The sequence below is a fragment of the Aspergillus lucknowensis genome, assembly GCF_044049455.1.
Source record: "Aspergillus lucknowensis strain CBS 449.75 chromosome Unknown BJX67scaffold_3, whole genome shotgun sequence".
NCBI lineage: Eukaryota > Fungi > Ascomycota > Eurotiomycetes > Eurotiales > Aspergillaceae > Aspergillus > Aspergillus lucknowensis.
Window position 1 is genome coordinate 695,910 of NW_027263547.1, and position 23,689 is coordinate 719,598.

General features: G+C 52.5%; 12 protein-coding genes across 12 annotated transcripts; 6 read left to right on the forward strand and 6 right to left on the reverse strand.

Moving 5' to 3' along the window:
• Positions 1-632: 632 nt before the first annotated feature.
• BJX67DRAFT_342568 (ribonuclease P/MRP protein subunit POP1) lies at positions 633-3,768 on the forward strand. Its single transcript, XM_071028031.1, has 2 exons — positions 633-1,103; positions 1,193-3,768. The coding sequence occupies exons 1-2, from the start codon at positions 771-773 to the stop codon at positions 3,548-3,550; spliced, it is 2,691 nt and encodes an 896-aa protein (XP_070890524.1). The 5' UTR covers positions 633-770; the 3' UTR covers positions 3,551-3,768.
• Positions 3,707-4,851, reverse strand: BJX67DRAFT_342571 (Mic19 family protein). Its single transcript, XM_071028032.1, has 3 exons — positions 4,682-4,851; positions 4,440-4,497; positions 3,707-4,375 (listed from the first exon to the last, which is right to left on the reverse strand). Exons 1-3 carry the CDS (start codon positions 4,738-4,740, stop codon positions 3,860-3,862), a joined length of 633 nt encoding a protein of 210 aa, XP_070890525.1. The 5' UTR covers positions 4,741-4,851; the 3' UTR covers positions 3,707-3,859.
• Positions 4,852-4,984: 133 nt separating this feature from the next.
• BJX67DRAFT_342572 (uncharacterized protein) lies at positions 4,985-5,382 on the forward strand. The gene has a single exon (XM_071028033.1). It carries the CDS (start codon positions 5,029-5,031, stop codon positions 5,266-5,268), a length of 240 nt encoding a protein of 79 aa, XP_070890526.1. The 5' UTR covers positions 4,985-5,028; the 3' UTR covers positions 5,269-5,382.
• A 524-nt stretch (positions 5,383-5,906) lies between these two features.
• glkA (glucokinase glkA) lies at positions 5,907-7,975 on the forward strand. Its single transcript, XM_071024993.1, has 2 exons — positions 5,907-6,424; positions 6,481-7,975. Exons 1-2 carry the CDS (start codon positions 6,245-6,247, stop codon positions 7,771-7,773), a joined length of 1,473 nt encoding a protein of 490 aa, XP_070890527.1. The 5' UTR covers positions 5,907-6,244; the 3' UTR covers positions 7,774-7,975.
• Positions 7,976-9,081: 1,106 nt separating this feature from the next.
• BJX67DRAFT_165305 (MDR family MFS transporter) lies at positions 9,082-11,126 on the forward strand. Its single transcript, XM_071024992.1, has 3 exons — positions 9,082-9,462; positions 9,508-10,320; positions 10,368-11,126. The coding sequence occupies exons 1-3, from the start codon at positions 9,196-9,198 to the stop codon at positions 11,010-11,012; spliced, it is 1,725 nt and encodes a 574-aa protein (XP_070890528.1). The 5' UTR covers positions 9,082-9,195; the 3' UTR covers positions 11,013-11,126.
• BJX67DRAFT_165345 (uncharacterized protein) lies at positions 11,126-12,359 on the reverse strand. Its single transcript, XM_071024994.1, has 3 exons — positions 12,086-12,359; positions 11,489-11,959; positions 11,126-11,392 (listed from the first exon to the last, which is right to left on the reverse strand). The coding sequence occupies exons 1-3, from the start codon at positions 12,182-12,184 to the stop codon at positions 11,240-11,242; spliced, it is 723 nt and encodes a 240-aa protein (XP_070890529.1). The 5' UTR covers positions 12,185-12,359; the 3' UTR covers positions 11,126-11,239.
• A 42-nt stretch (positions 12,360-12,401) lies between these two features.
• Positions 12,402-13,836, reverse strand: BJX67DRAFT_342582 (uncharacterized protein). The gene has a single exon (XM_071028034.1). It carries the CDS (start codon positions 13,333-13,335, stop codon positions 12,649-12,651), a length of 687 nt encoding a protein of 228 aa, XP_070890530.1. The 5' UTR covers positions 13,336-13,836; the 3' UTR covers positions 12,402-12,648.
• An 857-nt stretch (positions 13,837-14,693) lies between these two features.
• Positions 14,694-16,102, reverse strand: BJX67DRAFT_165409 (SGF11 family protein). The gene is made up of 2 exons (XM_071024995.1): positions 15,795-16,102; positions 14,694-15,736 (listed from the first exon to the last, which is right to left on the reverse strand). Exons 1-2 carry the CDS (start codon positions 15,855-15,857, stop codon positions 14,819-14,821), a joined length of 981 nt encoding a protein of 326 aa, XP_070890531.1. The 5' UTR covers positions 15,858-16,102; the 3' UTR covers positions 14,694-14,818.
• A 705-nt stretch (positions 16,103-16,807) lies between these two features.
• Positions 16,808-18,280, forward strand: BJX67DRAFT_342587 (uncharacterized protein). Its single transcript, XM_071028035.1, has one exon. The coding sequence runs from the start codon at positions 16,937-16,939 to the stop codon at positions 18,113-18,115; it is 1,179 nt and encodes a 392-aa protein (XP_070890532.1). The 5' UTR covers positions 16,808-16,936; the 3' UTR covers positions 18,116-18,280.
• Position 18,281: 1 nt separating this feature from the next.
• BJX67DRAFT_342590 (putative metalloreductase transmembrane component) lies at positions 18,282-20,704 on the reverse strand. Its single transcript, XM_071028036.1, has one exon. The coding sequence runs from the start codon at positions 20,518-20,520 to the stop codon at positions 18,466-18,468; it is 2,055 nt and encodes a 684-aa protein (XP_070890533.1). The 5' UTR covers positions 20,521-20,704; the 3' UTR covers positions 18,282-18,465.
• Positions 20,705-20,719: 15 nt separating this feature from the next.
• BJX67DRAFT_342591 (uncharacterized protein) lies at positions 20,720-21,501 on the forward strand. Its single transcript, XM_071028037.1, has one exon. It carries the CDS (start codon positions 20,807-20,809, stop codon positions 21,392-21,394), a length of 588 nt encoding a protein of 195 aa, XP_070890534.1. The 5' UTR covers positions 20,720-20,806; the 3' UTR covers positions 21,395-21,501.
• A 271-nt stretch (positions 21,502-21,772) lies between these two features.
• BJX67DRAFT_165441 (E3 ubiquitin-protein ligase) lies at positions 21,773-23,260 on the reverse strand. The gene has a single exon (XM_071024996.1). It carries the CDS (start codon positions 23,164-23,166, stop codon positions 21,874-21,876), a length of 1,293 nt encoding a protein of 430 aa, XP_070890535.1. The 5' UTR covers positions 23,167-23,260; the 3' UTR covers positions 21,773-21,873.
• Positions 23,261-23,689: the final 429 nt, after the last annotated feature.

The window sequence follows — 23,689 nt, forward strand, 5'->3', positions numbered from 1 at the left end:
TGAACCTCCTAGTAACGACACCCTCCGTTGACTTTCTCGGACAAATTGCACCTGGCATTCTCCAGGGCTCGGTTTTGCATTGCCTGAGAACGTCTCTTCCAGGTAAGTCCTTGGCTGGCCAGCCCTAAAGCTTTTTTCAACAATGCCGCGACCTTGAATATTGAACCCTTGTAGCGTCCTGTGTCCATAATAGAATGACGAACAATCTCCATAAGTTGGCAAACTTGGATATGTGGACAGCGTTTACGCTGGGTATAATCCACAGATACGGTTGGCATAGTGGCAAGTGCTTGCTAGTCCTCTGCGGCTTTCCGAGTTATGCCTAATGGCGGTTAAAGTCCTTCCAGCGGTTTTCAACACAGGCTGACACTTGCAGTGAACAGTTTGTGCCCTCAAGGCTCCCTCCAAGCATACTACTAGTAGACATTTTGGCAGGTGGTGGCCTCGTTGCATCTGATGTGTGGGAATCCCAATGATTGCTTGACAAAATTGGGGTGTGTATATTGCCAAAGGGACAAAAAACGCGTGGATTTACTATGTCTGCATGGATCAGGTGTCATGTTGTCAACATCAAGGTGCGACCAAGCTGATTTTGTAGTGTGGACCTTTCTGACTCGGCGCGCGCTAAAAAGTTTCCTCCACGCGACCAGGAAACAGAGAACCCCCCCCCCCACTCGAAGCTTCGCAGAGCTCCAAGCACAATACTCCAAAAGAATTTCCCCGCCATCTTCAAGCCCCTGAGAGCGACCCCCGTTCGCTCCTAGGCCCCGATGGCCCTCAATCCGCCCTCGAAGCGCAAGTCTGCGTTCCCGAGCCAGCAAAACTCCGCCGCAGCCCGCAAACGCGCGAAAACTATCGATGCTCGGTCCCTAGCCGTGCAGTCGTCTGAGGCTGCACTCTCTGCAACCGGGGAGCTTGATGTGGCAGCTTACCTCAAGGCTCGTGAATTCGAAATCCGATCCCTTGAGTCCGGTATCCAGCGATCGAAAGCTGCACTTACCAGTCGCGCGTTCCAGCAGGTACCACGATCGCTGAGACGGCGGACTGCTAGTCATAATGTGAAGAGGGTTCCGCGGAGGTTGAGGGCGCGGGCGAAGAGAGAGGTACGTCTGAAACCCTTCTTACTTGTGCTCTATTCTACGTGGACGGAAATGGGCCTTTCTCGTTATGCTAATTTTGAGCGGAGAATTAGATGATCGAGGATAATACCCCAACCGTCACGGCGCGACGACGAAAGCCCACGGAGATCATGCGTATCCGTCTCGAGACCGCCAGACGACTGCAAAACTTGAATTCCAAGACGAAGGCGAAGCGGGCTGCTCTGAAGGCGAAGCGTACCAAGGAAGAAGAGAAAGCGCTGGACGAGGCGGGGAGCCATCCCTACAGCATCGCCCCGCGAGTACCCAAGATCAAGAAAAACAAGCTTTCTCGGCCTCCGCCGCCAGATTCGAAATACAAAAAGCGACAGGGTACCAAGACCTGGTTACCTACGCATATGTTCCATGCCAAACGCGCCCATATGGCAACGTCGAAAGATCCAATGTGGAGATTTGCTGTACCTTTGTCGCCGACGGAGAAAAGCTATAGGCCGACGCACCGGGCAAGTGGTGCTAGAGGTGCAGTGGCGTGGGATATGAGCTATATCTCTACGATCCAGCTGGAAGGTACAGAAACGGGCTTAGAGAGCGTTCTCAGAGCTGTGGGGGTTGTTGGAGATGAGGCTTGGGGTGTGAAGGGCAGGAAATGGAGGGCGGGCGTGAGAAGTCTTCGCGCATGGGTCTTCGAATCCGAAGGTCAACGGGGCCCGCTTGCACCTGTTACTCTGATTCGATGTGCTCGGGGACCTCCTAAAGATGTGGAAATGGACGATACTGATGGCAACACAGCCGGAGGAGACAGAACGAAAAAGGTCGATAGAACGAAGGTTTTCATCAGGGTTCATCCATCTGCGTTTCTGCAGCTATGGAACGAGCTGCTGGGTATCTCGAAGAAACAGAACCCGCCAGTCATGATCGAGGATCTACGATATGAAATCGGGAGCATCGACATCACTGGCCCAGGGTCTACAGAAGCTCTTATTGCAGCTCTGCGCCCGTTGCCGCTCGAGGGTAAAGAGATAGAAGCTGATAGTCCGGAGGCCGTATGGACTAATCTGCTAGGAGTCTCTAATCCCTCCTCACTTCCACAAAACGCTCTTCTTTCATTCTCCGTGTCCGACCCCCGCCTTCATTTCCCTCCTGAAACCCTCAAGCCTCCGTCCTCCGAACAGAAGATGCAAGAATTAGCTCTACTATTGTCATCATGGCCCCCCGATCGAAACACTGTACCACCAGCATTGTTTGACCGCCGTGCCCGCTTGGCCGCCATCCATCAGTCTCCTAGTCAGAAGGCTATCAACCGACGACGTACCGAAGCCGGACCGGGAGAACGCCCTTCGCCTCAGCCCTCCGACCCACATATCCCAGCTATCATACTAGCGAGCCGAACTAGCTCTCAACCAAGAAACAGCAACTCACCGGGAACTTGGACTGTCCTTCTTCCCTGGAAATGCGTCACTCCAGTATGGTACTCCCTCATGTACTATCCACTCTCGAGTGGAGGAAACCTCAGATTCGGCGGGCTGAAAGAACAACAACAACTGACTTTCGAGGCCGGAGAGCCGTGGTTCCCTGGAGATTTTCCGGGCACCCGCGCTGGCTGGGAATGGGGCCTCCGGGAGCGAGAAGCAGCCAAAAAAGAGTGGGAGAGGCGACCAAAAGGGCGACGGGTAGAATTCGACGCTCTTGATCTGGGGAATGGCCAGAAGGGCGAAATCGGACGCGGCTGGGCGTGTGATTGGGAGGCACTGGTTAAGCCTGGTGCTCCTGTTTCTGGAGACAAGATCGATACTTCGGAGAAAGCACAAGACGCAAAGCCGGATAACAAGCCGTCTAAAGAAGCAGAAGAAGACGCCACTCATCCACCACTAGATATACACCAACTCCCGACCCTCCAGGCTGAAACTGCAATAACCAACCTTTCAATCAAGATTGGCGCGTCCGCCCTCGCAACAGTAAAAGTCTCACTCCACTCCCGTGGCAGCCCAATCGCACGAGCACGCATTTACCGACTCCCAACCACTAACCCTGCTCTTCGCCGAAAATGGGTCTCGCTAGCTTCAAACGGCCCAGTGGCGACCGGCACATCGAACCACCACAATCGCCTCCCTTCAAACGCTCCGCCAAATCTGAGAAAAGACGACGCCGATGCAGCTCGCCAGCGTCTCGCTGCTTCCATTTTAACCCTCGAGGTCTCCTCCGGCCGTTACCAGGAACATTTACCATCTCCTTCCGAAGAGGACTTGATTGGGTTTGTAACTACGGGGAACTTCAACCTATCTGAGGGGAGGGGCACGGGGATAGGATCTATCCTCGTCACGAAAGTGAGGGATTCGACGAAGGGTGATAAGGGCGTGCGAGGGAAGAATAAGAAAAATCAAGAGCGCAATATGTGTATTGTTCGGAATGCAGGCGAGAGCGTGGGACGGCTTGCTTTCTGGGAGCTTGTCTGAGAGACAGACTTAACATTGAAGAGCCATGAGTTTGATTAGTGTACGATAGATACCCTATACAGATTAGTTGTGTGAGTAGAAGAGACTTGAAACGCAGTGCGTTCAATCGTCAATTCTGATAATCAGCCGTGTGCCGAATTACGACACGTAGAAGTATTCAAACAAGACAGAGCAACTCAATCAATTCTCAATCAGGCGTAGGTATACAATATATCTGAATAAAACCGACGCCTGCGGATCCAACACGTCAAACCAAGTCTATCTCCGTTGCGAAACCACACAAGCAAGCAAACCCTCACTTATATCAAATCAGCCCACAATCCGATCCACAAACGCCTCCTCAAGCCTTGCAACCTCTTTCTTAAACTCCTGCACCTCCTTCCAACAATCCAACGGCCGCCTGTCATTGAGCCTCAAACAACTAACCACATCCGCCTTCGCCTTCGCCATCCCATCATCAAGCTCAGCAAGCTTCTTCCGCCCCTCAAGCTTAGCCCTTAACTCCTCGATCTCTGCGTTCACAGACTCCCGGCTCAGTTCGCGATTGACAGGGACTGCAGGCTCGACCGCTGGCGGGGCAGGCGTGTACCCGCGGCCCGCGAAGGGGATCCGGGGAGCGTCGAGGTCGAGAGAGCCCGCGGGGGGAGCGTAGCTGGGGTTAGGGACAGTTGTAGTGGTGGAGGAGCTAGGGGTGTCTTTGACTTCGGTGAGGCGCTTTTCGATTTCGGCGATAGTTTGTTGTTCGCGCGCGCGGAGGCGGGAGAGTTCTTCGGACACGCGAGCTTGGATTTGGAGTTCGAGGGTTTTGGCGCGGGCTGAGTCGGTCTGTTGGTGGATGTTAGGATCTTGTACTTAGGTGGTGGAGGCGTTGGTACAGTTCAGTACGTACTTCGGTGTTAGATTGTAGGCTGTCGACGAGGTTTGAGGAGAATTGAATGGGGGAGTTGCTGTTGATATCAGATATTAGCATGCTTGCTATCCCGTCGGTCATTGTGATGAAGTTTCCACGATTAATGTAGGACAATGGCGCCGTTGAAGTAAAAGGGTCGGCATAATGGCTCCTCATATAGCTATATACCGCCCTTTATCCCGACAAAAGCCATAAGTCTTCTCAAGAGGGAGAACGTATACCTCTCGAAAATGTGTTTTGACCCGGCCGAAGCCTCGGGCTTAGAGCCGCCAGCGCCCATGATGTGCTCTTCTAATTAGACCTCGGGGCCGGGGTGATCGGATTCCGCCTTTGCGAAAATACAATGAATCCCACGAAGAATCGGAGCGAGATATGCTTGAGATATTTCCGAGACCAGGAGAATAATTGCGTCTGGAGGTTCATTCCGCACCCGACTTCCGCCCTCGGTGATCACGTGCCCGATAGTAGATTACATAAGGCAGCTGTGGGAGATCAATCTTCGAAGGATGTCTTGCTGCGTTGGTGGCCATTATTATTCTGTCAAGCATGCAGGCATCATGCTCTGTGAATGAGCAAGCAACCAGATTGTCCTTGCGCTTCTTGCCCCAATGCGCCTAAATTGATCTCATGCTGCATCAATCTGATTCTTGCTGTCACGTTGCTCACAGTTCGCCTCGGGAGCCGGTCGATATTCAATATCTTACACTGTTCACTGCGTTCATTATTTATGGCATCACTATCCAAGTGCAAGCGCATCCAAGTTCTCTCTTATTTTTTTAAAGCACCAAGAACAGCTAGGCTAGTTTGAGGTGTTCCGGAGGAGAGCCCGGACAATCATGAAGAGAAGGATGAAACGTGACCATTTGAGAGATCCAACAAGTGCCTCTCGATAGGCATCCAGCAGACTGGGGTTTGAAAATAGCTGACTGGGGGTTGGAAACCGGAGCGGAAAAACAGCTCCTGATGCCTTTTGAAAGCTGTCCGACGGTGACATGACTGACATGCATGTCAGACTGTCAGTCCTGCTCTCGAGGCTCGAGGATATTGTAGCCCCATGCAGTGTCAATTCCGTAGTTTCGAAGAGTTCACTCGAGCTTGAGGCATCCATGTCTTCCTTTGGTCTTCTTTCCGCTCCCTGTCTCTTCTCCTAACCCATGTTTCTCACCGGTGAGCAGAACGCCGAACAATCCCCACTGTGTTTCGTAGCGTCATAGATGGAAAGCGATCCAGTTGCTCGGCCTCGTCCAATCTGGTCGTTCTGCAGCCATCTCCAGGCACCTCGGCACGACATCTTCGAGCGGGAGCGTCACGAAACAACCCGAGTAAATATCTCGAGCCCATCTCGATCCCGATGATAGCCCGCACCGGCAAGGTTGTGGGCGTCAAAAGTTGTCGGCGGGCCTGCTGAGCTGCTACCTCAGAAATGAATGGAGCCCCGCCAACCCAACGCTCCCGCGGTTCTGTTACCCACTTCGACTGACCTCATCGACCCCTCCGTGCCCATGAATATTATCGGCCTTGCGTCGCGTCGTTCTTGAATTAATATCATTCCTCCCGCCGCTAAATTATATTTATATTATTCGCATTGCTACTCTTCTTTTCCTGGTTCCCCGTAGCCGCTTCCCACAATTCCCCTCCTTACTTCTTCTCCTTGTCTCCAACCCAATTCCGGCACCCTATATATACTCGTGAGGACAACTCCATCCTTTTGCCCCACCTAACAGATTGTTTCACAGACCTTGTGAGAATCTCGCCACTAACTTCGGTCGTCAAGCCTCGCGATCATGTCTGCCCTACTAGACGAGGCTGCGCGTATCGCAGACCAGTTCGAGTACACAGCGGAAGACGTCCTACGAGGAGTAAAGGAGTACATCAGGGAGATGGACGAAGGGCTGTCCGAAGAAGGCGCAACCCTGAGCCAGATCCCAACGTTTGTTACGTCCGTGCCCAATGGCACCGAAAAGGTACTATGGCATTGAGAAAGCCGGTCCAACCCGCAGCGCTGACTTTGACTGCATAGGGCCTGTACCTGGCTGTAGACCTGGGCGGTACCAACTTCCGAGTGTGTTCGATAGACCTACACGGGAACAATACCTTCTCCCTCACGCAGTCCAAAATTATGATCCCGCGCGAATTGATGACGTCAGGGTCGTCAAAGGAGCTGTTCTTGTTCCTGGCACGCCAGATCGAATCCTTTCTGCGTATCCACCACAATGAGCATTTCGAGGCTCACATGCGGCGCAGAGTCGCGGCTAAGGAAGAGGAATTATTTGACCTCGGCTTCACCTTCAGTTTTCCGGTACGTCAATTGGGGATCAACAAGGGTACCCTGATTCGCTGGACAAAAGGCTTCGACATTCCCGATGCGGTAGGCCACGACGTTTGCGCGCTCTTACAGGACGCCATTGATGAGCTGAATCTCCCTGTGCGCGTGGCGGCGCTTGTGAATGATACCGTTGGTACCCTGATGGCGCGTTCTTACACGTCACCCGGCGAAACTGGGACGTTCCTGGGGGCTATCTTCGGAACAGGGACGAACGGAGCCTACGTCGAAAAACTAGATAGGATCACCAAGATGGATAGGATCGAGCACTCCGACTATGATAAATCAACGGGTGAGATGATCATCAACGCAGAATGGGGTAGTTTCGACAACCACCTGAGCGTCCTTCCGAATACCAAGTACGACCAGCAGCTGGATGCTGATAGTAATAACCCCGGCATTCAGATGTTCGAAAAGCGCGTCTCAGGCATGTTCCTGGGCGAGATTTTGCGCCTGATCTTGCTTGACCTGCATCAGAATGAGTCTCTGGGACTCTTCAAGCCCAGTGCTGCTTCGGACGCGTTTATCCCAGAGACTTCTTCGCTCTATCGACAATGGGGAATTGATACCAGCCTTCTGAGCTTGGTAGAGGCCGACAAGACGAAGAACTTTGAGCAGACCAAGGTTGCACTTCTAGATCACTTGAAGATTGAGCGTCCGAGCGACAATGACTGTAAGGCAGTTAAGGCTGTGGTTCATGCCATTGGCAAGCGTGCGGCTCGTCTAAGTGCCGTTCCCCTTGCTGCTATCCTTATTTCCACCGGCAAGCTGCAGACCGACGACCTGGTGGATGTTGGCGTTGATGGAAGCTTAGTTGAGTTCTACCCCTACTTCGAGGGGAACATGAGAGAGGCCCTCCGCGCGGTACCTGAGGTAGGTGCTGCTGGCGAGAAGAAGGTCCGGATCGGTATCTCGAAAGATGGCAGCGGCGTTGGTGCGGCATTGATTGCCCTTGTTGCCAGTAAAGAAGGAACGAGACGGCCCCAATGATTCGAATATGCCGTGATGACTTCCTTCCTCCCGCGTCGCATATTATTGAGTCCCCTGTTCCTTCCCTCCTTCGATCTGCGGCCACCGGGCCGACATACCGAGAGCCCAGACCTGGGGACCCTCGATATTTCAAGAATCCAAATGTATCATTACGACGATCCATGATGTATGTAACTCGCTCCCTCTTCACTAACTCTCGTCAAACTCATCACATCATTGTCGAGACATCCCGAATACGACCCGGCAGGTATTGCCATGCATATGCCGGTTTTCTGACTGTTGAAAAAAGGGCATGGCTGGCGACTTGCTGCGAAGTCGGTGCCAGAGGGCCCATGCGTCCTTGTATTGTGTCGATAAGAGCTGCATTATTCGGAGGGGATTATTACCGTTCAAGTGAGACTCAATCATCCCAAGAATATTATTATTATTGGTAAACCTGTGAAGACGTTCCCAAAACGCCTTGAGCGTCCAGAGCCCTGAGAAACTTCATACCTTCCCCTTAGATTGCCAGTACCAAGCGACTCCAATTTCAACGCATTTTCGATTCCCAGTCTGCATAATTCGCCTCGGTTCACCGGCCTCCCGAAGGTGCCTCTTCCTTTGCTTTTTCTCTGGCCTAAAAGTGTGGCATTTCGCTTTGATCGCAGCACTGGAGTTAGGCTTTCGGATTTAAGGGCCGCGTCGATCACGATCATCCTCAACTTCCTTCAACCTGAAGTCGTCTCTTCCCGTTTGCTTTGGTCGAAAGGAAATAGCTCGGCCTGCGAGATCCGAGAGCGGATCAGGAAAATACAGCCTCGATCCCCAGAGTCCTCCCGACCCGATGAACTGTCGATCGACAAGCATCCGCAACCTCCCTCTCATCAGGTCTCCTTCATCCCCGTCCGTCAAGAACGGGATCTTCAATGCCGGCGGACATTCTTTGCTCCGAGCCAAGTGGACTATCAGTGGGCCTGTATGATTGCTTATTCCAGGCTCGACAAATCAATCCACAAACCAGAGACCCGAAGGACAAGCTTGAAGCCTGAGGTCAGCTGGCAGGAACCCAAGACCTCCAATGCTCAGTCGATCTTTTTGCTTTTCGCACGCGGTGGATGCTGCGATTGGTTCAGCAGAGGGAAGACAGATGGCCCACGTCTTGTGTTGCACATCATGAGGGCGAAGAGCCCCCCGAACGCGGCGGATCAAAGTTGAGCTCCTTTGAAGCAATATCTTGACTGGGTTATTGCTTGTTCGGCCGTTTAAAATGGGGGCTGTTACCTGTCTCGTCTGCAGGTCTTGAGAGATCCGGATCTCCCCCAGTCGTTGGTTTCACTTCTCCCACACGATTTTGCAATTCTACGTGAAAGCGCCGTTTAAGGCTCGCCGCCCGAAATTGGAACCCCTTCTTGACCAAAGAGACCGAGGACACCACAGCACAACATGACTGATCCTCATTCGAGCTCAGTGCCCGGCGATACGATAGCGGAGGAGCCTGTCAACAGAACCCAAAGCCAGTCGGTATCGTTCGAGCGAGAGAGCGAGCTTGCCGGCGCTCCGCGAAGGTTCACCCCTTCTCCGGCTCCAAAGCTCGACGAAAGCGGCTTTGCAGACGAGAAATGTGAGGATAAGGAGCCGGAATATCCGACCTCCTGGAAACTTTATCTCATCACTCTCGGGCTATGCCTCGCCATTTTCTGCCTATCTCTTGTAAGCACCTCAATCTTCAGCACTAATAGTTACTGACATGCCTAGGATAACACTATCTTAACTACTGCCATTCCTAAAATTACGGATGACTTTAATTCCCTGGGCGACGTGGGTTGGTATGGGAGCGCGTATTTCCTCACGACATGCGCCCTAACCCTCATATTCGGCAAACTCTATACCTTCTACTCGACCAAATGGACGTTTATCGCTGCCCTTGGCTTGTTTGAGCTGGGGTCCTTGATCTGTGCTGTTTCACCCAACTCCGTAGCCTTGATCATCGGGCGCGCGATAGCTGGTATTGGGTCCGCGGGTCTGTTTTCAGGAGCGATCCTCATTGTCTCGCAGACCGTGCCACTTCGGCAGAGGCCTATCTACACCGGTGCACTTTCTGCAATGTACGGTATCTCTAGCGTGGCCGGCCCTCTCATGGGTGGCGCCTTCACCGATAATGAGTCCCTTACTTGGAGGTGGTGCTTCTACATCAATTTGCCTCTGGGTGGGGTAACTTTTGCATTTATTATCTTCTTCTTCGAGGCTCCAAAGTCCGTCAAATCGGTTGCGACGTTCAAGGACCAAATCACCCAGATGGACCCTCTGGGATCCTTCTTCTTCATGCCCGGTATCGTCAGCCTACTCCTGGCACTGCAATGGGGCGGAACAAAGTATGACTGGGACAACGCACGCATAATTGCTTTATTCGTCATTTTTGGTGTTTTGATATTCGGATTCGTCGTCGTTCAATACTTTTCAGACGACAATGCCACGGTTCCAGTCCGCGTCTTTAAGAACCGGAACGTCTGGGCTGCATCCATCTTCTGCGTCGGCCTCGGTGCCGCTTTTTTTAACGTCATGTACTTCGTAAGTCGCACCTACCCCAAATATACCACCGTGCTAACAGCTCTCAGCTCCCTATCTGGTTCCAAGCGATCAAGGACGCTTCAGCAACCAAATCTGGCATCATGAACCTCCCCATGCTCCTCGCGTGCGTTATCTTCGCCATGGTCGGCGGAATGATGGTCACAACATTTGGATACTACACCCCCTTCATGCTCCTCTCCCCCGTCTTCATGGCCGTTGGCGCGGGTCTCATTAGCACATTTGAGGTGGACACCGGACACTCCGCCTGGATCGGATATCAAGTTCTTCTAGGAATTGGTGTCGGCATTGGCATGCAGCAACCACTCATTGTTGTGCAGGCCGTACTGCCAGTTGAAGACGTCCCGACGGGAACAGCCGTTATGGTATTTTCCCAGACTTTGGGTGGGGCGCTCTTTATCTCTGTTGGGGAGAACGTCTTCCATAACCAGTTGCTCAAGAACCTGGTTTCTGAAGCGCCGGGCATTGATGCACATGCTGTTGTTGCTGCTGGCGCGACAATGATCCGGGAGGCCGTACCTGAGACTCTCCTCCCGGCTGTTCTACGGGCGTATAACGATGCCCTTTGTCAAACCTTTTATGTCAGCGTCGCAATGGCAGCATTTACGATGCTTGGGGCTCTCCCTATCCAGTGGGTTTCTGTTAAGGGGAAGAAGCTTGAAATCGCTGCTTAATCGTCTCTCTGCTTCCCTGCATCAATATCCACGACGCTATGTCCATATCGAATCGGATCGGATGCTTAATATATAATAGAATGATATCTCTATAGCCCAAATACCAGCCAACCAGCTAACGCCTTTAAACACGAATAAAGGAGTTCAAAGCAGCCCGTAGAATACAATCCCCATTCCGAGATACTCCAGACAAAAGAAACCTCCGCAGAAAGGGACAACACGCTAATCTAAACAGCGGCATAAAGACTCAAATAAACGCCCCAAATTACCCCACAGGCACTCCCAAAGACCACCCTCCTGTCAAGCGGGACAACCGTGTACAGCAACGTCGAGACAATCGGCCGAAACTTCATCCGCGCAATCATGATCGGTGTGAAGTCCTAGCACCACATTAGTCCCATAATCTTTCCACCGTTGTAAGATAGAGAAGAATGGAGAGAAAGTGCAGGGTACGGTCGGGTATACGGAGTACAAACCTCAAGAACCAACTCGCAAGCGCGTCCCAGGCTCGCCCCCTTCAGGAGATTAATGAGCACAACGAACATCGTGATATTCAGGATCCCGCCGGCGGTCTGGTCAAGCAGGAACTTCATCGTGAAGTTGAAGAGACGCTTTCGTTTCCCTGATGAGGATGACGACGAGGACCAGCGCGGAAGCCATCGGTTGCTTGGTGGCCGGACGAGTTTCTCTTTCAATTCGATAAGCTCCGTTTCTGTTTCCCCGGGCTGTGGCCCTGGCCCTGACCCCGGCCTCGGTTGCGTGATCGATGATGCGGCAGGGGCTGATGATATCGGTAGTGTGGATGTGGATGTGGATGATGATGAGGAGAACAAGAAACCGGGATACGTGACCTCCAGCCACCGTTGCCAGGCGAGATTGATAGGGACGATGATGATCCCGTATGTGACGAATTGGAGGAGGGCTGGGGTGTTGAGGGCGAACGGTTTCTTTTCAGTTCGCCCTCGATCTCATTTATCAACTACTCACTTCCATAGATTGGGTTGAGTTGGATTGTTTATGTCTACGGGGGCAGGGGGGGACTAGGTTGAGCGTAGAAGGAGAAGAAGACGTACATCTCTCTTATACTGGTCTATTAACTGGGCGAGAATGTTGGAGACAGCGTTCAGAACCGTTGATTGGATTATTGTTGTTGTGAGGAGAGAGGGCGCCATGGTTATGGTTGCATTGAGCCCAGGCGAGGCTGGATTCGACGAGTGGTGGTGTTAGGGGACCATTGAAACTGATTATGAGATTGGGAAGATGAAAACGAAGGACTGAAGGCGGTATTGTTAACGAAAGTCGATATACAAGCTGTTTGGAGGAGGGAGGAAGCAGTTGGGAAGGGGTTCGCGTGTTGGCACGTGTCCTCTGAGATGGAGGCCTTAGGCTAGGGCGTTGTTGGAGTTTGCTCGGCAATGGAACCTCGCCTGTGCTCTCATCGTCTCCAAATCTCTTTTCAATATCGCCAATTGTTTACATCATTTATGTGGTTGATAGAGGGAGGTTCCCGGAACTGTGTTGGATCCCGACCACAAGACGGAGGTCTCCGTTCGCTGGTTCTTCTATCACACCAGAGCTCTCTATCATATACCCAAACAGCAGAAAGGTCTCTATCCCAGGTATCAGGTAACAAGACCTATGTCTCAGCCGTTGGCTCGTTATACCCATGCAGCCCACCGTCCAAAATCCACTGCTCGTTGTCATCGTCATTATCATCCTGAACCCGGCGCCAGGTCTGCTTCCGCTCCTTATTCTCTACCTTCTTCTCCTCGGGGGCCTTCCAAACAGGCCGCATCAGTCCACCCGCTGCAAGAAGCGGGTTTCGGCTAAATGCTTCACCTCCGCTCCTCGGGCCAGCCGCGTCATAGGTGAGATACTCCGTCTCTTCATCCTCCACGGCAGCAGGAGTGGTTTCCACGGGAGCAGCCTGGTAGACCTTCCTCACGCGCCCACCGGTGATATCCAAACTCATGATCGTCTTCTTCTTCTCCCAATCCGGCCGTGCCTTTTCCTCCATCTCGCGCATGATCCGTTGCTGCTTCTTGAGCGCCAGCGCTCGCTGTGACGGTGTCATCCATAACGTAGAGGCCACATTCGGAGTCTCAAAGTCAGCTGCTTCATCCACAACCCGCGTGCGCTTTGCATTCTGCGCTTGGAATGCCAGTAGTTTGTCTCGGTGCGCCGTCGCCGCATCCAATTTTCTTGGCGACTGAGGCTGAGTCGACGGCGCAGACCCCATTCCCGGTCCACCCTCCCGATGCAAACTCTCATTATGCGCGCGCATCTTCTCCTGCCCCCGTTCAGCCCGTAACTCACGAATCATACTCTGGATCTCCTCGCTCGAGAGCAACGGCGTTCCGCAAAATGAACAGGGCTGTAACCCCTCCAGCGAGCAGATAATCTTCCCACAGTTCAGACAGTTCGGGGCCGCATCGAAGAGCGGATGCAGCGTCGCATAGCATGTGCATTTCCGCCGCTCACCACCTAATGTCGGATTCGTAGATACTTCCAGCGCAGCAATAGCGGCTGTTAGATCAGATATGTTACTTGTCGTCAAGGCTCCCTTGGACGAGGACGGTGTCGCTGTCCCAGACGCCCCTCCACCCCCGCCAGCAGCCCTCGAAGGCTTCGCCGCCTTCGACTTAACATTCGGAAGGAGATCCGAAATCACCGGTCCAGCCGCCGAAGGCGGCGCCTTGCCCACCGGCGGCGGGGCAGGCGATTGCGTCCTCGAAGACGCTGCAGAACCCCGAGGCGAGGGTATCCCAAGTGTATCCCCTCTTCCTCCTTTCCGCGACCCCGAGCCCCCAATCCCAACATCAAACTGCTTCCCTCCCCGCCCCGAAATATAATCCTCCCCACGCTCACTCTTCATATACCCGCCAGAAACATTCCCAAAGTCCTCCGGCCTCCGCACCGGCCCTGCGCTATGCAGTGGCGGTTTATTTTTCTTATTCTTTCTCCCTGAACCCGAGCCAGAGCCAGAACCCCGTCCTGACCCGGGACTCGGAGTTTGAGCCGGTGACCGCGAGGGTGTATTGGAAGTGGGTGGAGCAATTTGGTGCGACGTACCGGGCTCGTCTCGTCGTGCATTAAATGCTGTTATGAATTCTAGAGCGGCGGGGGAGTCTCCGAGGAGGTTTTTCAGGTGGCTGGCACCCTCTTCTTTGGATAGGTCCGCGGCATAAGTGAGGATTTGGGTGAGGGACTCGGTGTCTAGTGGGAGGATTTCGGAGAGACGGGGGAGGGCCCAGCTTATGAGGGTTGAGGGAGACATGATCAGAATTTGGGGAGAGAGGTTATTTGTTCATGGTATCCGAAGATGAAAAGGAGGGAGGAAGATATCAGGCTTGGAAGCGTGGGGAGAATGAATCATCACGATGTGGATTGGCAGAGTGCCATATATTTCAGGCATCAATATCTGATGAAGCAACACCAAGCTGCTGATTCGGAAGGCATCGATAAGTTGGAAGTCTCAATTCAACCATAGCTTTCTTAATAAACCATGGACAGAGCAATGCAAAAGCTGAACCTGATCTCGTCAGGCTATTGTACATTCATTCAACCGCATAATCATCTATTCCCAAAGCAAAGCAAAATAAGACCCATAGAACCTGAAAATGGAGCAAAAAAAGTCACGTCCTGATGTCCCAGACTTTTAGACATGATGATGTAGCAAGTCCGTGCCGACGCCTGAGATGCCTAATATTTACGTCGAGGTCATAAAGGTAGAAGGGAATATGTTCAGCCCAACACAGACACACCTGTATGTCCGAAATGGGAGCGAATGAAGAGAGAAAAGACAATTAGGCATCCCCATTTGCTTCGGCCTTGGACTCGCGCTCCGCAGAGGCAGCGGCATCCGCAGCCGCCGCCATCTCCGGCGTGACACCGTTTTTGAGTTTACTTGGAGGCGGTGGTTTCTTTCCAGATAGCTTCTTCGGGGCGCCCAGCTTCTTTTTCTTCGGCAACGATGTCGTGGTATCTTCGTCCCCTAACGGGCGTTTGGCGGGAGTGGAGGTCGGCGTGCCGCTACCATTCTCCTGCGGGGTCTTATTTCGGTTGACCTGTCTGCCAGAGAGGCCAAGACATCGGTCCAGGTGCTGCGCTACTCGTGTGACAACAAAGTACCGTGGACAGTTAGGGCATTTCACGGTCGGGAAAGACACTTTCTCTGGCGCCGCTTGTTTGAACGAACTATCAGGCGTAGTCGGGGGACTTGATGCCGGTGTATTCGACGTATTTGTCTGTTTCTTCTTCTTCGGGTTTGGTTTGTCGGTTGCAAACGGGTTACCGTGGACATCATGCCCGGGTTTGCTGATCATCGGTTGCCTCTGGCAGTATTCCCTGTAGGGATCCGGAGGAGGCCGAGCTCCTACTCCGGTCAACGGATATAAGAGGCGAGGTAATCGACAGTCGGGGCATATTATCTCTCTTGTCGTCTGAAGGGGGTTCCCTTTGAGGTACACCTTACCATCGTCGAACACAGCCCCATCTGTCTCGATTCGGATATCCTTCAAATCTTCGGAGCCAGGATCACCAGCCTTGATCGGACCAGAGGGCTTGACCCCGGAATCTTCGCGGCGTCTGCTGGCCTCCTCTTCTGCTTTCTGTCTTGCGACGACTACTGCGGAGCGCATCCGAGCCACCTTTTCCTCCCGATGAACTTTGGCAACAATATCATGAATGATATTATAGAACGTGCTGTTGAGAATGTCGCAAGTCTAGCCTATTAGCATTCTGCGCCACACTCTCAGCGAAAGTACGAAATAATGAGCGTACCAGTTTCGCGATCGTTCCCGAAGGGAAGACACTCTGCCCCTCTGTTCCATTTGGTTCAACCATGACTGAGATGTTTTGAACCTGCGAAGCATTAGGCCATGTATAGTCTATTTCATGTTCGAGAAAACAAAAAAGATGCCGCCCAAAGGAAACCGTTCACCGAGCAGCCGGTCATTCAATTCTTCTTGACCTCAGCTTTTCATGGACCATCTGGGAGCATGAAAGCCAAGGGCACGACTCTCCAGCTCACAGTTGCATAGAAAAGTTTCCACTAACCTCAGTCTCAACGACCCAAATCCTCCTTGCTGTATACTGCTCGCGCCAAAGGACCGAAGATCGAGCGAAACAATACGGTCGGAAGAATTATCAAGCTCGGGATGACAGCTCCATGTACTTTGCGCTATTCTCACAGAGGCACGGAGGTAATGAAAGCCGGCAATAACAATTAGTATTTAGGGTCCGTTGAAAGGCAGCGATGTAATTTAGTCACGGGCAGTGGTGTTGTTCGAGGTGGAAGCGGAAATCGAGGCGCAGATAAAGGAGTGTCGGGATATCAATGGCAAGGCGGGGGACTAGTGAATAACACAAAGAAAAAACGTCGGTCGGAACTCATCGGTCTATACTGCGCTGAATGGGTGGAGGCTATTATTGTCTTCACCAACACTGGATACCGGACCCAAGGGAGTGTCAGTGTTCGCACGCAACGGCAACACGGGAACACGCTTACTCCATCCACATCGGTCAACCACAGGACAGGGCAGTATAGGATAGATACTGGGGAATCCTCAGTAAGAACACCAAGACAAGAAATGCAATATCTCAGCCGGAAGAAGGCAGTGTTGCCGCCGTTGGAGAGGAGTCCAGGCGGAAGAAGTGGTGAAGAGCCGCCTTGGGTGCTGGTGCTGGCAGTTGTTGGCCTCAGGTTCCCACCGTCTTCATTCTGCCGCTTGATCTTATCTTATCGCGATCTCCGCCCTGTCGCATCCGGTCACGGCTCCTCGCGGGTTGCCTGGCACGCTTGCTGCCTTGGTCTCGTTCGTCTCGCGCTCGCTCACCACCTATTCTCTCGTTTTATCCGTTAGTCCTATGTTATATCTACACGACGACTACGTTGCGCGTTATTAATTGTGCAGTTCTCCCCCATGGCGTATCAGTTCTTTGCCAAAGCCCACCAGGCCAAGCGGTCATCCTCCGCATCTCCCCCGCTCGCTCAGCACTCGTCCCCGCCATCATCATCGCGTGGCACTCATGGTAGGCCTCCGAAATACCCTCCGCCGATGGTGGTGTCTCCGCAGCCAGCTTCATCTACAGCGCCACCCTCCGTCAATATAGCCTCCAAACTGAAACCACCGACCGCGAAAGACCCAGCCCTCCAACTTCCCGCCTACCCTCATCCCATCCCATCTGGCTACCCCACGCCGCACGAGCACGTCACAATAGAGCCAGTGAACACTGCTCATATCCCTTCATTATCTCGAATTACAGGCCTCCTCCTCCCCATCCGCTACTCCAACTCTTTCTACACCGCTACAGTCACAGATCCCGTGATCGCATCCGTCTCGCGTGTGGCTATATATCATGATCACCCGGTAGCCGCTGCACCGTCATCAGCGCCCACACCAGCGCAAACGGCAGGGACTGATAAAGTGATTGGTGGGATCCGATGCCGGCTGGAACACCCACCCCAGTTTACTCTGGACGGCTCGAAGTCACACCCGGACCAGGACCAGGAACCGGCAAACCTCTACATCCAGACGTTGCACCTGCTCTCCCCATACCGTGGCTGTGGTGTTGCGACCTCCTTGCTCAATTCGTTACTATTCTCGTCCCCGCCTACCCGTCACACCTCTTCGTCGACTTACGAAGTTTCGGGTCTTGTGAAACATTACAACATCCGCACTGTCACAGCGCATGTCCACGAGGCAAACGATGACGGCCTAAAGTGGTACATCTCGCGTGGCTTCCAAGTTGAGGATGGTATAGTAGAAAACTACTATCGCCGGTTGAAGCCATCAGGCGCCCGGATTGTCAAATTAAATCTCGACTGGGACAACAACAACAACAACAACAACAACAACAACAACAACAACAACAACAACGAAAACCAAAACCAAACCGCTCAATCGCCTTCTCCCGAGCCAGCGCGTAACGAAAGAAACGCTTCTCCAGGCGGTGATGGTGACTGGGAAAAGGTCGAAGCGGAAGATGTACTCGACTCGGATGAATTCGGAGTCCAATCAGTTACAGAGTCCAGATTGCTGGATGTTGATGAGAGCGCGAGAAGAAAGCGAAAAGCAGACGGCGAGCCGCAGAGGCACTGAGCTGCTAAGCATGCATCTTCGACTCCGCTCCCTGTATACTTATATATACCTTCTTATAGGCGTTTGTGTTGCCATTCAGGATACCCCCACCATTGTTAGATTATGAATGAATCCCTGGCTCAATGCGATCGCAACCTACAGTATCTATATCTTGCCAAGAAGCACTATTATATCAGTAAATTTTGATATACAATGATTATATGCTCCAGATATAAATTAAGCTGCCATACAGGTAGCACGTGCAAACAAAGACGCACCGAAACCAAAACAGAACGCCCATGGTATCAAGCCTGCAAAAGTGGCACAAGAAGTTAGGAACACAAACATAAACGAGAGTTCATTCCGGAGATTCAGATATTATAGTTCTCCGCATGGAGGAAAATCTCATCCTTCGACGAATCCGTCATAACCAACTGCTGCAATCTGGCAACGGCATCAGAGACATCCATCCGCATACCGGGCGGTCCACAGACATAAACGCATGTCCGACGGCCGAAGCTTTTTGAGAAATCGGTCAACATCTTTGGTATATCGGGCCGAGTGTAGTCAATACGCCAGCCGTTCCTCTTCTGGAGTGGAAGGGATGCGAAGCGAGGGTTAACGCGGGCTGTGTGAACTTGTGATGGAGAAGGGGAGGGTGGGGTTTGTTGGAATTGAGTTTGAACTGTGAGTTGAGGAGGTTCTTGGGGTTGGCCGAAGCCAAAGTCGAAGGGAATGTTTGTGGGTGTTTGGGGGGTCTGGTAAGGAGATTGTTGGTGGAGATACGGGGATTGTTGGAGCTGGTACGGGGACTGCTGGTACTGGTACGGCGAGAACGAATGGTTTTGCAAAGGAGAGTGGTGGATGGAGGCCCGAGGTAAGTTTGAGGTGTAGATCCGGGGAGGGAGGGCTGTGAGGGTATCTTCGTTCTCTCGACGCAGTTCTTTCTCACGTTCCTCATCCCCTGCGGCTTCCTCGCGGATGTATGCGGAACTGCGCTTTTCGATATCCTGCAGTGTATCGTAAATTTTCTCCTGCACGATGTCGCGGTAGAGCTGCTGGTCTTCCACTGCGAATGGCTGGCCATTATCGTCCTTGGCACCTGTCAAGAAGAAGTAGCAGTGCACTGTGTTGAGTGGCGCGTGGTCTCGGCAGATGCGCAGCTCCTCCTTGAACCAGTCGATAGACTCTGGATCCCTCAAGGCCCATATGACCCGAACTGATTTAGTAACTGCTCCGCCTTCCCGCATCTTCTTAATCAGGTCTAACAGGTGACTGGCAATTGCTGTAATGCCGCTGCCTCCGGCAAAGAAGATCACGTCATCGAAAGCTGCCATCTGACGCCGCATGCCCCCGTAAGGACCTTCAAGGAAGGCAGTCCAGGTCTTGTATGGTCCGTATTCAACAGCCTTGCGTAGTACATTTCTCGTAAACCCACGGAACGGGCGGAAAACGAGGGCTAGGTCACGGTATTCCTCGCCGTAATGAGACGGCATGTCGCCACTACACAGCGAGGCAATAGTGAAAGGATGATTCTGGAAGAAAGCAACCCCTGGCATACGTAGATACACGTACTGTCCGGGTCTCCACCTCATTTGAGTGGGAACCGTCACTTTAACTGCCCCTTGTGGAAGAATCGTCACCGCAGATTCTTCGCCAATCATAAAAGATAGTCGTAATGGATTCATCCAGTTGAGATAAGCCAACCTCACAGTGTATGAGAGTACGAAGATGGCAACGGTGGAGAACAGATAAGCCCATGATGACAAAAAGTTCTTCGTATGCCAAAAGAGCATGGCGACGAAGACTATTGACACAGGGAGGTGGAGTTTTAGAAACAGCTCATACATCCATTCCCTCAAAACTGGGAGCGAGTGGATGCATAAAAAGGCCAGAGGAACGAGCGCCGCCAAGCCAGTCCCATAGACGTAGATGTTCTGTGGGAGATATTGTTGATATACGACCAGCATGCCATACTCCCAAATGGGCGTGACGTAAAAAGGAATAGTATGGATCAGGCTGAGGAAGAGGCAAATGTATCCGGCCCACCGATGAAGCACATTCAGTCTTTCATGGCCAATACCAGTCAACATACTGATGAAGTTCGCCCGAGTACTCATCGCCACAATCCACGGAACCATGGCGACTGCGAGCATACCCGCCCGGATAGCCAAGGGTGGAGAACCGATGCGAATAGACGAGTAGTAAAGTGGTTGGGGAAGGAAACAGTAAAGCGTAACGAATATCAATGCCGCGAGAATAATAGCAGATGCCCCAAGCGAGGGGAAGACAATGCGGAACCGCCCTATCCGAACCTCCGGAAGTGTCCTGTAAAAGATCCATCGCGCAAGCGCGACAGCATTGTTCAATGGAGCAACGGTTGAAACCGAAGACTGCTGTTTCTTCCTTCGCTTCTCCTCCTTCATAGAATTCGAGGCCTTCGTCGGGAAGAAGAGTGTAGTTGAGCTGTCGGTCGCGGCGCTCGGGAGCTCATATTCATCGCGAGGCGATTGGATTTTGGCTGTTGGTGTCTCTTTGTGCAGGGCGATTCGGACTCGATCACCCCAGGTATGGTAGAAGCGAATTATCGTCGATACGGCGAGCAGTACCACCGAGAAATATACCCAACCTGATCCATATTTCCCGGCTTCGGTCCAAGAATCGCGTTGGCGTTCAGCAGCGTCTGCGGGAGTCGTAGCTGCATCGAGTGGAATGTTAATGCGCTTCACGAGTGAAGCAACATCATCCCAAGAGGACATGGTTTCACTTCTTTGGTGGGCGTTCAGAGTCGCACATCAAGCGGTCACAGCCTCTCGACTGCGGCAAGCTCCCAAACTTCTTCCAAGTCCCAGAAGGCCAGCTTCAAAACTCAATATTGAAACAGATAGCGAGTGCTGTCCGTTGTTTACCTCCAAGCTCTCGCTCAACTCATTGAGTAGAGCCTCTGTTGGGGACCATAGCAACAAAAACAGCTATCTGGCGCTCTTGACAATTTGCCAGGCACTTGTTTTCAAGCCGGAGTCGGGACCAGAGCTGAAGGACGACAGATGGGAGATGATCGGCTTTGAAAGAACGAAATCAATCAAAGCAACCCTCTGTGGGAGTCTGGGGGATGAAAAGGTCCCATATCGGAAGAGGGGAAAGCAGTCGCGCTTGGGCTGTCCATCAGCACGCTGTCGGTCAGCCAGGATAAACCCTCGCTCTCGTCGGGTGAATCGATCATCTTTGATTGGCCATCACATTCTGTATGGGCTTGATTTCTTTCAGAGGTCCTCCAAGACGATGCTTGCTTCTGGCTGACTGGCAGGAGGCAGATCTCCAGTAGCGAGGAACAGATTGGATGCACGGGTTCCTGCTCGGCCCGCAGCCAACCACAGATCGCCAAAGGTGTGCCATTCTGCAGCCTGATCCCCCCACTAATGCGAAAGCCTGGCGCTCGTCACCCGCAAGAAGTGCTGAGGGAATGTGATTGGGCGGCGGCCTCGAGAGCTGGCGGCAAGCCGACGTTTCCTACTCGCTCTCGCTCTAAGTCGAAATACTAGCGCAGATTTCTGGAAGAATAATGGCTCAACAGGACTTTCGGACAGGTGCCGACAGGCGAGGCGACAACCCATTATTAATCACATGACTTCGTCTGATCACATCAAGACTACGCAGGCGATGAGAGTATCAATGGAAAAGAGATGTACAGGCTCTAGCAGACATCTGTTGGATGTCTGGCACAGACTCCGGATATGTAAGCCATTATTCCTTCTGTTGGAAGGTCCATCCAGCCCTGTCTAGAGTAACATAGATAACACTCGCCATGGGGGGTAATCAAGTAATATAAATGCATCGCTCAAACAGTCATTAGGCATGAAAACCCTGGAAACCGAATCGCTATCAATGCTCATTCGAAAATATCGAACAGTCAACGCCAAGATGCCCCCGTTCCCAGAATATACCACAATCCCAGCACCACTCTTCCCAGCACGCTCCGCCTGCCAACAGAAAATCAGTACTCTGGCCATGGAAGCGGTTGATGGTGGGTCGCGAAGATACATACATCGCATGTACTTACACCCCCCTGCCTTTTCTGTCGCGACAAGGCAGCTAGGGCACGCTCGGGTGGTTTCCTGAATGGTCCTCTGGCTCAAAAAATCTTCGGAAGAAGACTGTCCACGTCTCGGACCACCAACTCTGAGTACGGCTGGAAGTCTGGACGGTCGGTTGTGAATCAGACTCGATTCATCACCTAGCTCGTACTCTGCGCAGGAAAAGCCCTCGTGCCAGGGTACGCTCCGGTGTAAATAACATGTCCGGGTACCGCAAGCCCTACAGGTAACAACGGGGTCCTCCAAGCCACCTGCATGCAATTGTCCATAGCCACACCCTGGGTTGATACACCTGACAAATTCGGCATCCTCCTCCAAGATCCGCCATGTTCTTGCGATATCATAAGCTAGAAAGGTCGGCTTACTCGCCCATCGCTCGACCTCCTCGTCGGATAGTTGTGCGCGGCAGATGGGGCACGTTAGCGGAGCCCTTCGTGAATTCGAAAATTGCACGTCTAGGCTGCGGCTGAGACAGATGGCACATATATGTGCGCTGGGTGTCGATGTATGGTCACACCCAGCAGCTATCGGAGTTTTCGGATACTGTTCTGGTTCGAGGGCTTCGAGGCATACAGAGCATGTTATTCGCATCGTATTTCGGGAACTCCGACGGTCAAGGGAGGTATCGGAGGGGGGACTCAATGGATCCTTGTGCAGCAAAGAAAGCACCGCATTGGCGGTTGTAGCGTCGCTCCAGCAACAGTCCGTCCATGGTGCGTTGGATTCTAACGGCGATATAACATCGAAGGTGCTCGAGAAACTGCCTTCCCTCGGCAGAGGAGTTGTTTCTTCCTTGTGGTCCTGGGGGAGGCAATGGTCCTTAGGGAAACCCTCATGAGGCGGAACTGGGGATAGAGGGGAGATCACATCACTCTCTGTCGACGGTGGTGAGCTCAAGGCCACGAGAAGGTCCTTTATCGTGTCGTCGAGCGAAAGATGCCAACTTCTCCGCCGTCCCTGGCCATAGGAGACCATCATCACTAATCATGCCTTCCCTGCGCTCTTGGGTGTCAGCTTCAGACAACGCAAGATGCCCTCCACATATGAATCCCTGACCACATGCCAAGGAAGACTTTCTGTCTGCACAAGACACTCAAGGAAATGAACATCAGTGTCTTTTATTAGAAAAAGCGTGGAGAGCGGTTCGCGGCTTGTTCTGAGATTTTTAAAGATGAGAAGGATCAGTCTGGTTGAACACCGTCCAAGAACCGCACATTTCCACAAATACGAGCCCAATTGACCAAGGAACGCCACTCGCTCGCATCCCATCGACGATGGCTTCAGCCCAAGGCAGTGAAAGCGTCTCAGCGGACACAGTTGACGGGAGTGGGAAATCAGGATCCGCCCATAGGGAGAGACATTTTTGGAAGTTCCGCACAGGAGCCAGGGACATCGGACATTTGTGGCTCCTGAGTTTTGAAGCTTAGCCTGGCGAAAAGACTCCACGTGCAGGGAAAGTTCTGAGAAAGAACCGTATCAGTTGACGATCTCTCCACAAAGT

What these genes read in the sequence shown, in the direction of transcription:
- BJX67DRAFT_342571 (XM_071028032.1), bottom strand. Translation starts at nt 4,740, where the DNA reads ATGGGCGCTGGCGGCTCTAAGCCCGAGGCTTCGGCCGGGTCAAAACAC. An exon ending in TCAAAACACATTTTCGAGAG is followed by an intron (nt 4,498 to 4,681) that starts GTATACGTTCTC and finishes TGATATCAACAG; the next exon opens with CAACTCCCCCATTCAATTCT. An exon ending in GCCTACAATCTAACACCGAA is followed by an intron (nt 4,376 to 4,439) that starts GTACGTACTGAA and finishes ATCCACCAACAG; the next exon opens with ACCGACTCAGCCCGCGCCAA.
- BJX67DRAFT_165441 (XM_071024996.1), bottom strand. Translation starts at nt 23,166, where the DNA reads ATGATGGTCTCCTATGGCCAGGGACGGCGGAGAAGTTGGCATCTTTCG.
- glkA (XM_071024993.1), top strand. Translation starts at nt 6,245, where the DNA reads ATGTCTGCCCTACTAGACGAGGCTGCGCGTATCGCAGACCAGTTCGAG. An exon ending in TGCCCAATGGCACCGAAAAG is followed by an intron (nt 6,425 to 6,480) that starts GTACTATGGCAT and finishes TTGACTGCATAG; the next exon opens with GGCCTGTACCTGGCTGTAGA.
- BJX67DRAFT_342587 (XM_071028035.1), top strand. Translation starts at nt 16,937, where the DNA reads ATGGCGTATCAGTTCTTTGCCAAAGCCCACCAGGCCAAGCGGTCATCC.
- BJX67DRAFT_342590 (XM_071028036.1), bottom strand. Translation starts at nt 20,520, where the DNA reads ATGAAGGAGGAGAAGCGAAGGAAGAAACAGCAGTCTTCGGTTTCAACC.
- BJX67DRAFT_165345 (XM_071024994.1), bottom strand. Translation starts at nt 12,184, where the DNA reads ATGGCGCCCTCTCTCCTCACAACAACAATAATCCAATCAACGGTTCTG. An exon ending in TAGACCAGTATAAGAGAGAT is followed by an intron (nt 11,960 to 12,085) that starts GTACGTCTTCTT and finishes CGAACTGAAAAG; the next exon opens with AAACCGTTCGCCCTCAACAC. An exon ending in CTTGCGAGTTGGTTCTTGAG is followed by an intron (nt 11,393 to 11,488) that starts GTTTGTACTCCG and finishes ATGTGGTGCTAG; the next exon opens with GACTTCACACCGATCATGAT.
- BJX67DRAFT_342582 (XM_071028034.1), bottom strand. Translation starts at nt 13,335, where the DNA reads ATGATTCGTGAGTTACGGGCTGAACGGGGGCAGGAGAAGATGCGCGCG.
- BJX67DRAFT_165409 (XM_071024995.1), bottom strand. Translation starts at nt 15,857, where the DNA reads ATGGTTGAACCAAATGGAACAGAGGGGCAGAGTGTCTTCCCTTCGGGA. An exon ending in CGGGAACGATCGCGAAACTG is followed by an intron (nt 15,737 to 15,794) that starts GTACGCTCATTA and finishes CTAATAGGCTAG; the next exon opens with ACTTGCGACATTCTCAACAG.
- BJX67DRAFT_342572 (XM_071028033.1), top strand. Translation starts at nt 5,029, where the DNA reads ATGAGCAAGCAACCAGATTGTCCTTGCGCTTCTTGCCCCAATGCGCCT.
- BJX67DRAFT_165305 (XM_071024992.1), top strand. Translation starts at nt 9,196, where the DNA reads ATGACTGATCCTCATTCGAGCTCAGTGCCCGGCGATACGATAGCGGAG. An exon ending in CCATTTTCTGCCTATCTCTT is followed by an intron (nt 9,463 to 9,507) that starts GTAAGCACCTCA and finishes TGACATGCCTAG; the next exon opens with GATAACACTATCTTAACTAC. An exon ending in TTTTTAACGTCATGTACTTC is followed by an intron (nt 10,321 to 10,367) that starts GTAAGTCGCACC and finishes AACAGCTCTCAG; the next exon opens with CTCCCTATCTGGTTCCAAGC.
- BJX67DRAFT_342591 (XM_071028037.1), top strand. Translation starts at nt 20,807, where the DNA reads ATGTTAATGCGCTTCACGAGTGAAGCAACATCATCCCAAGAGGACATG.
- BJX67DRAFT_342568 (XM_071028031.1), top strand. Translation starts at nt 771, where the DNA reads ATGGCCCTCAATCCGCCCTCGAAGCGCAAGTCTGCGTTCCCGAGCCAG. An exon ending in GGGCGCGGGCGAAGAGAGAG is followed by an intron (nt 1,104 to 1,192) that starts GTACGTCTGAAA and finishes GCGGAGAATTAG; the next exon opens with ATGATCGAGGATAATACCCC.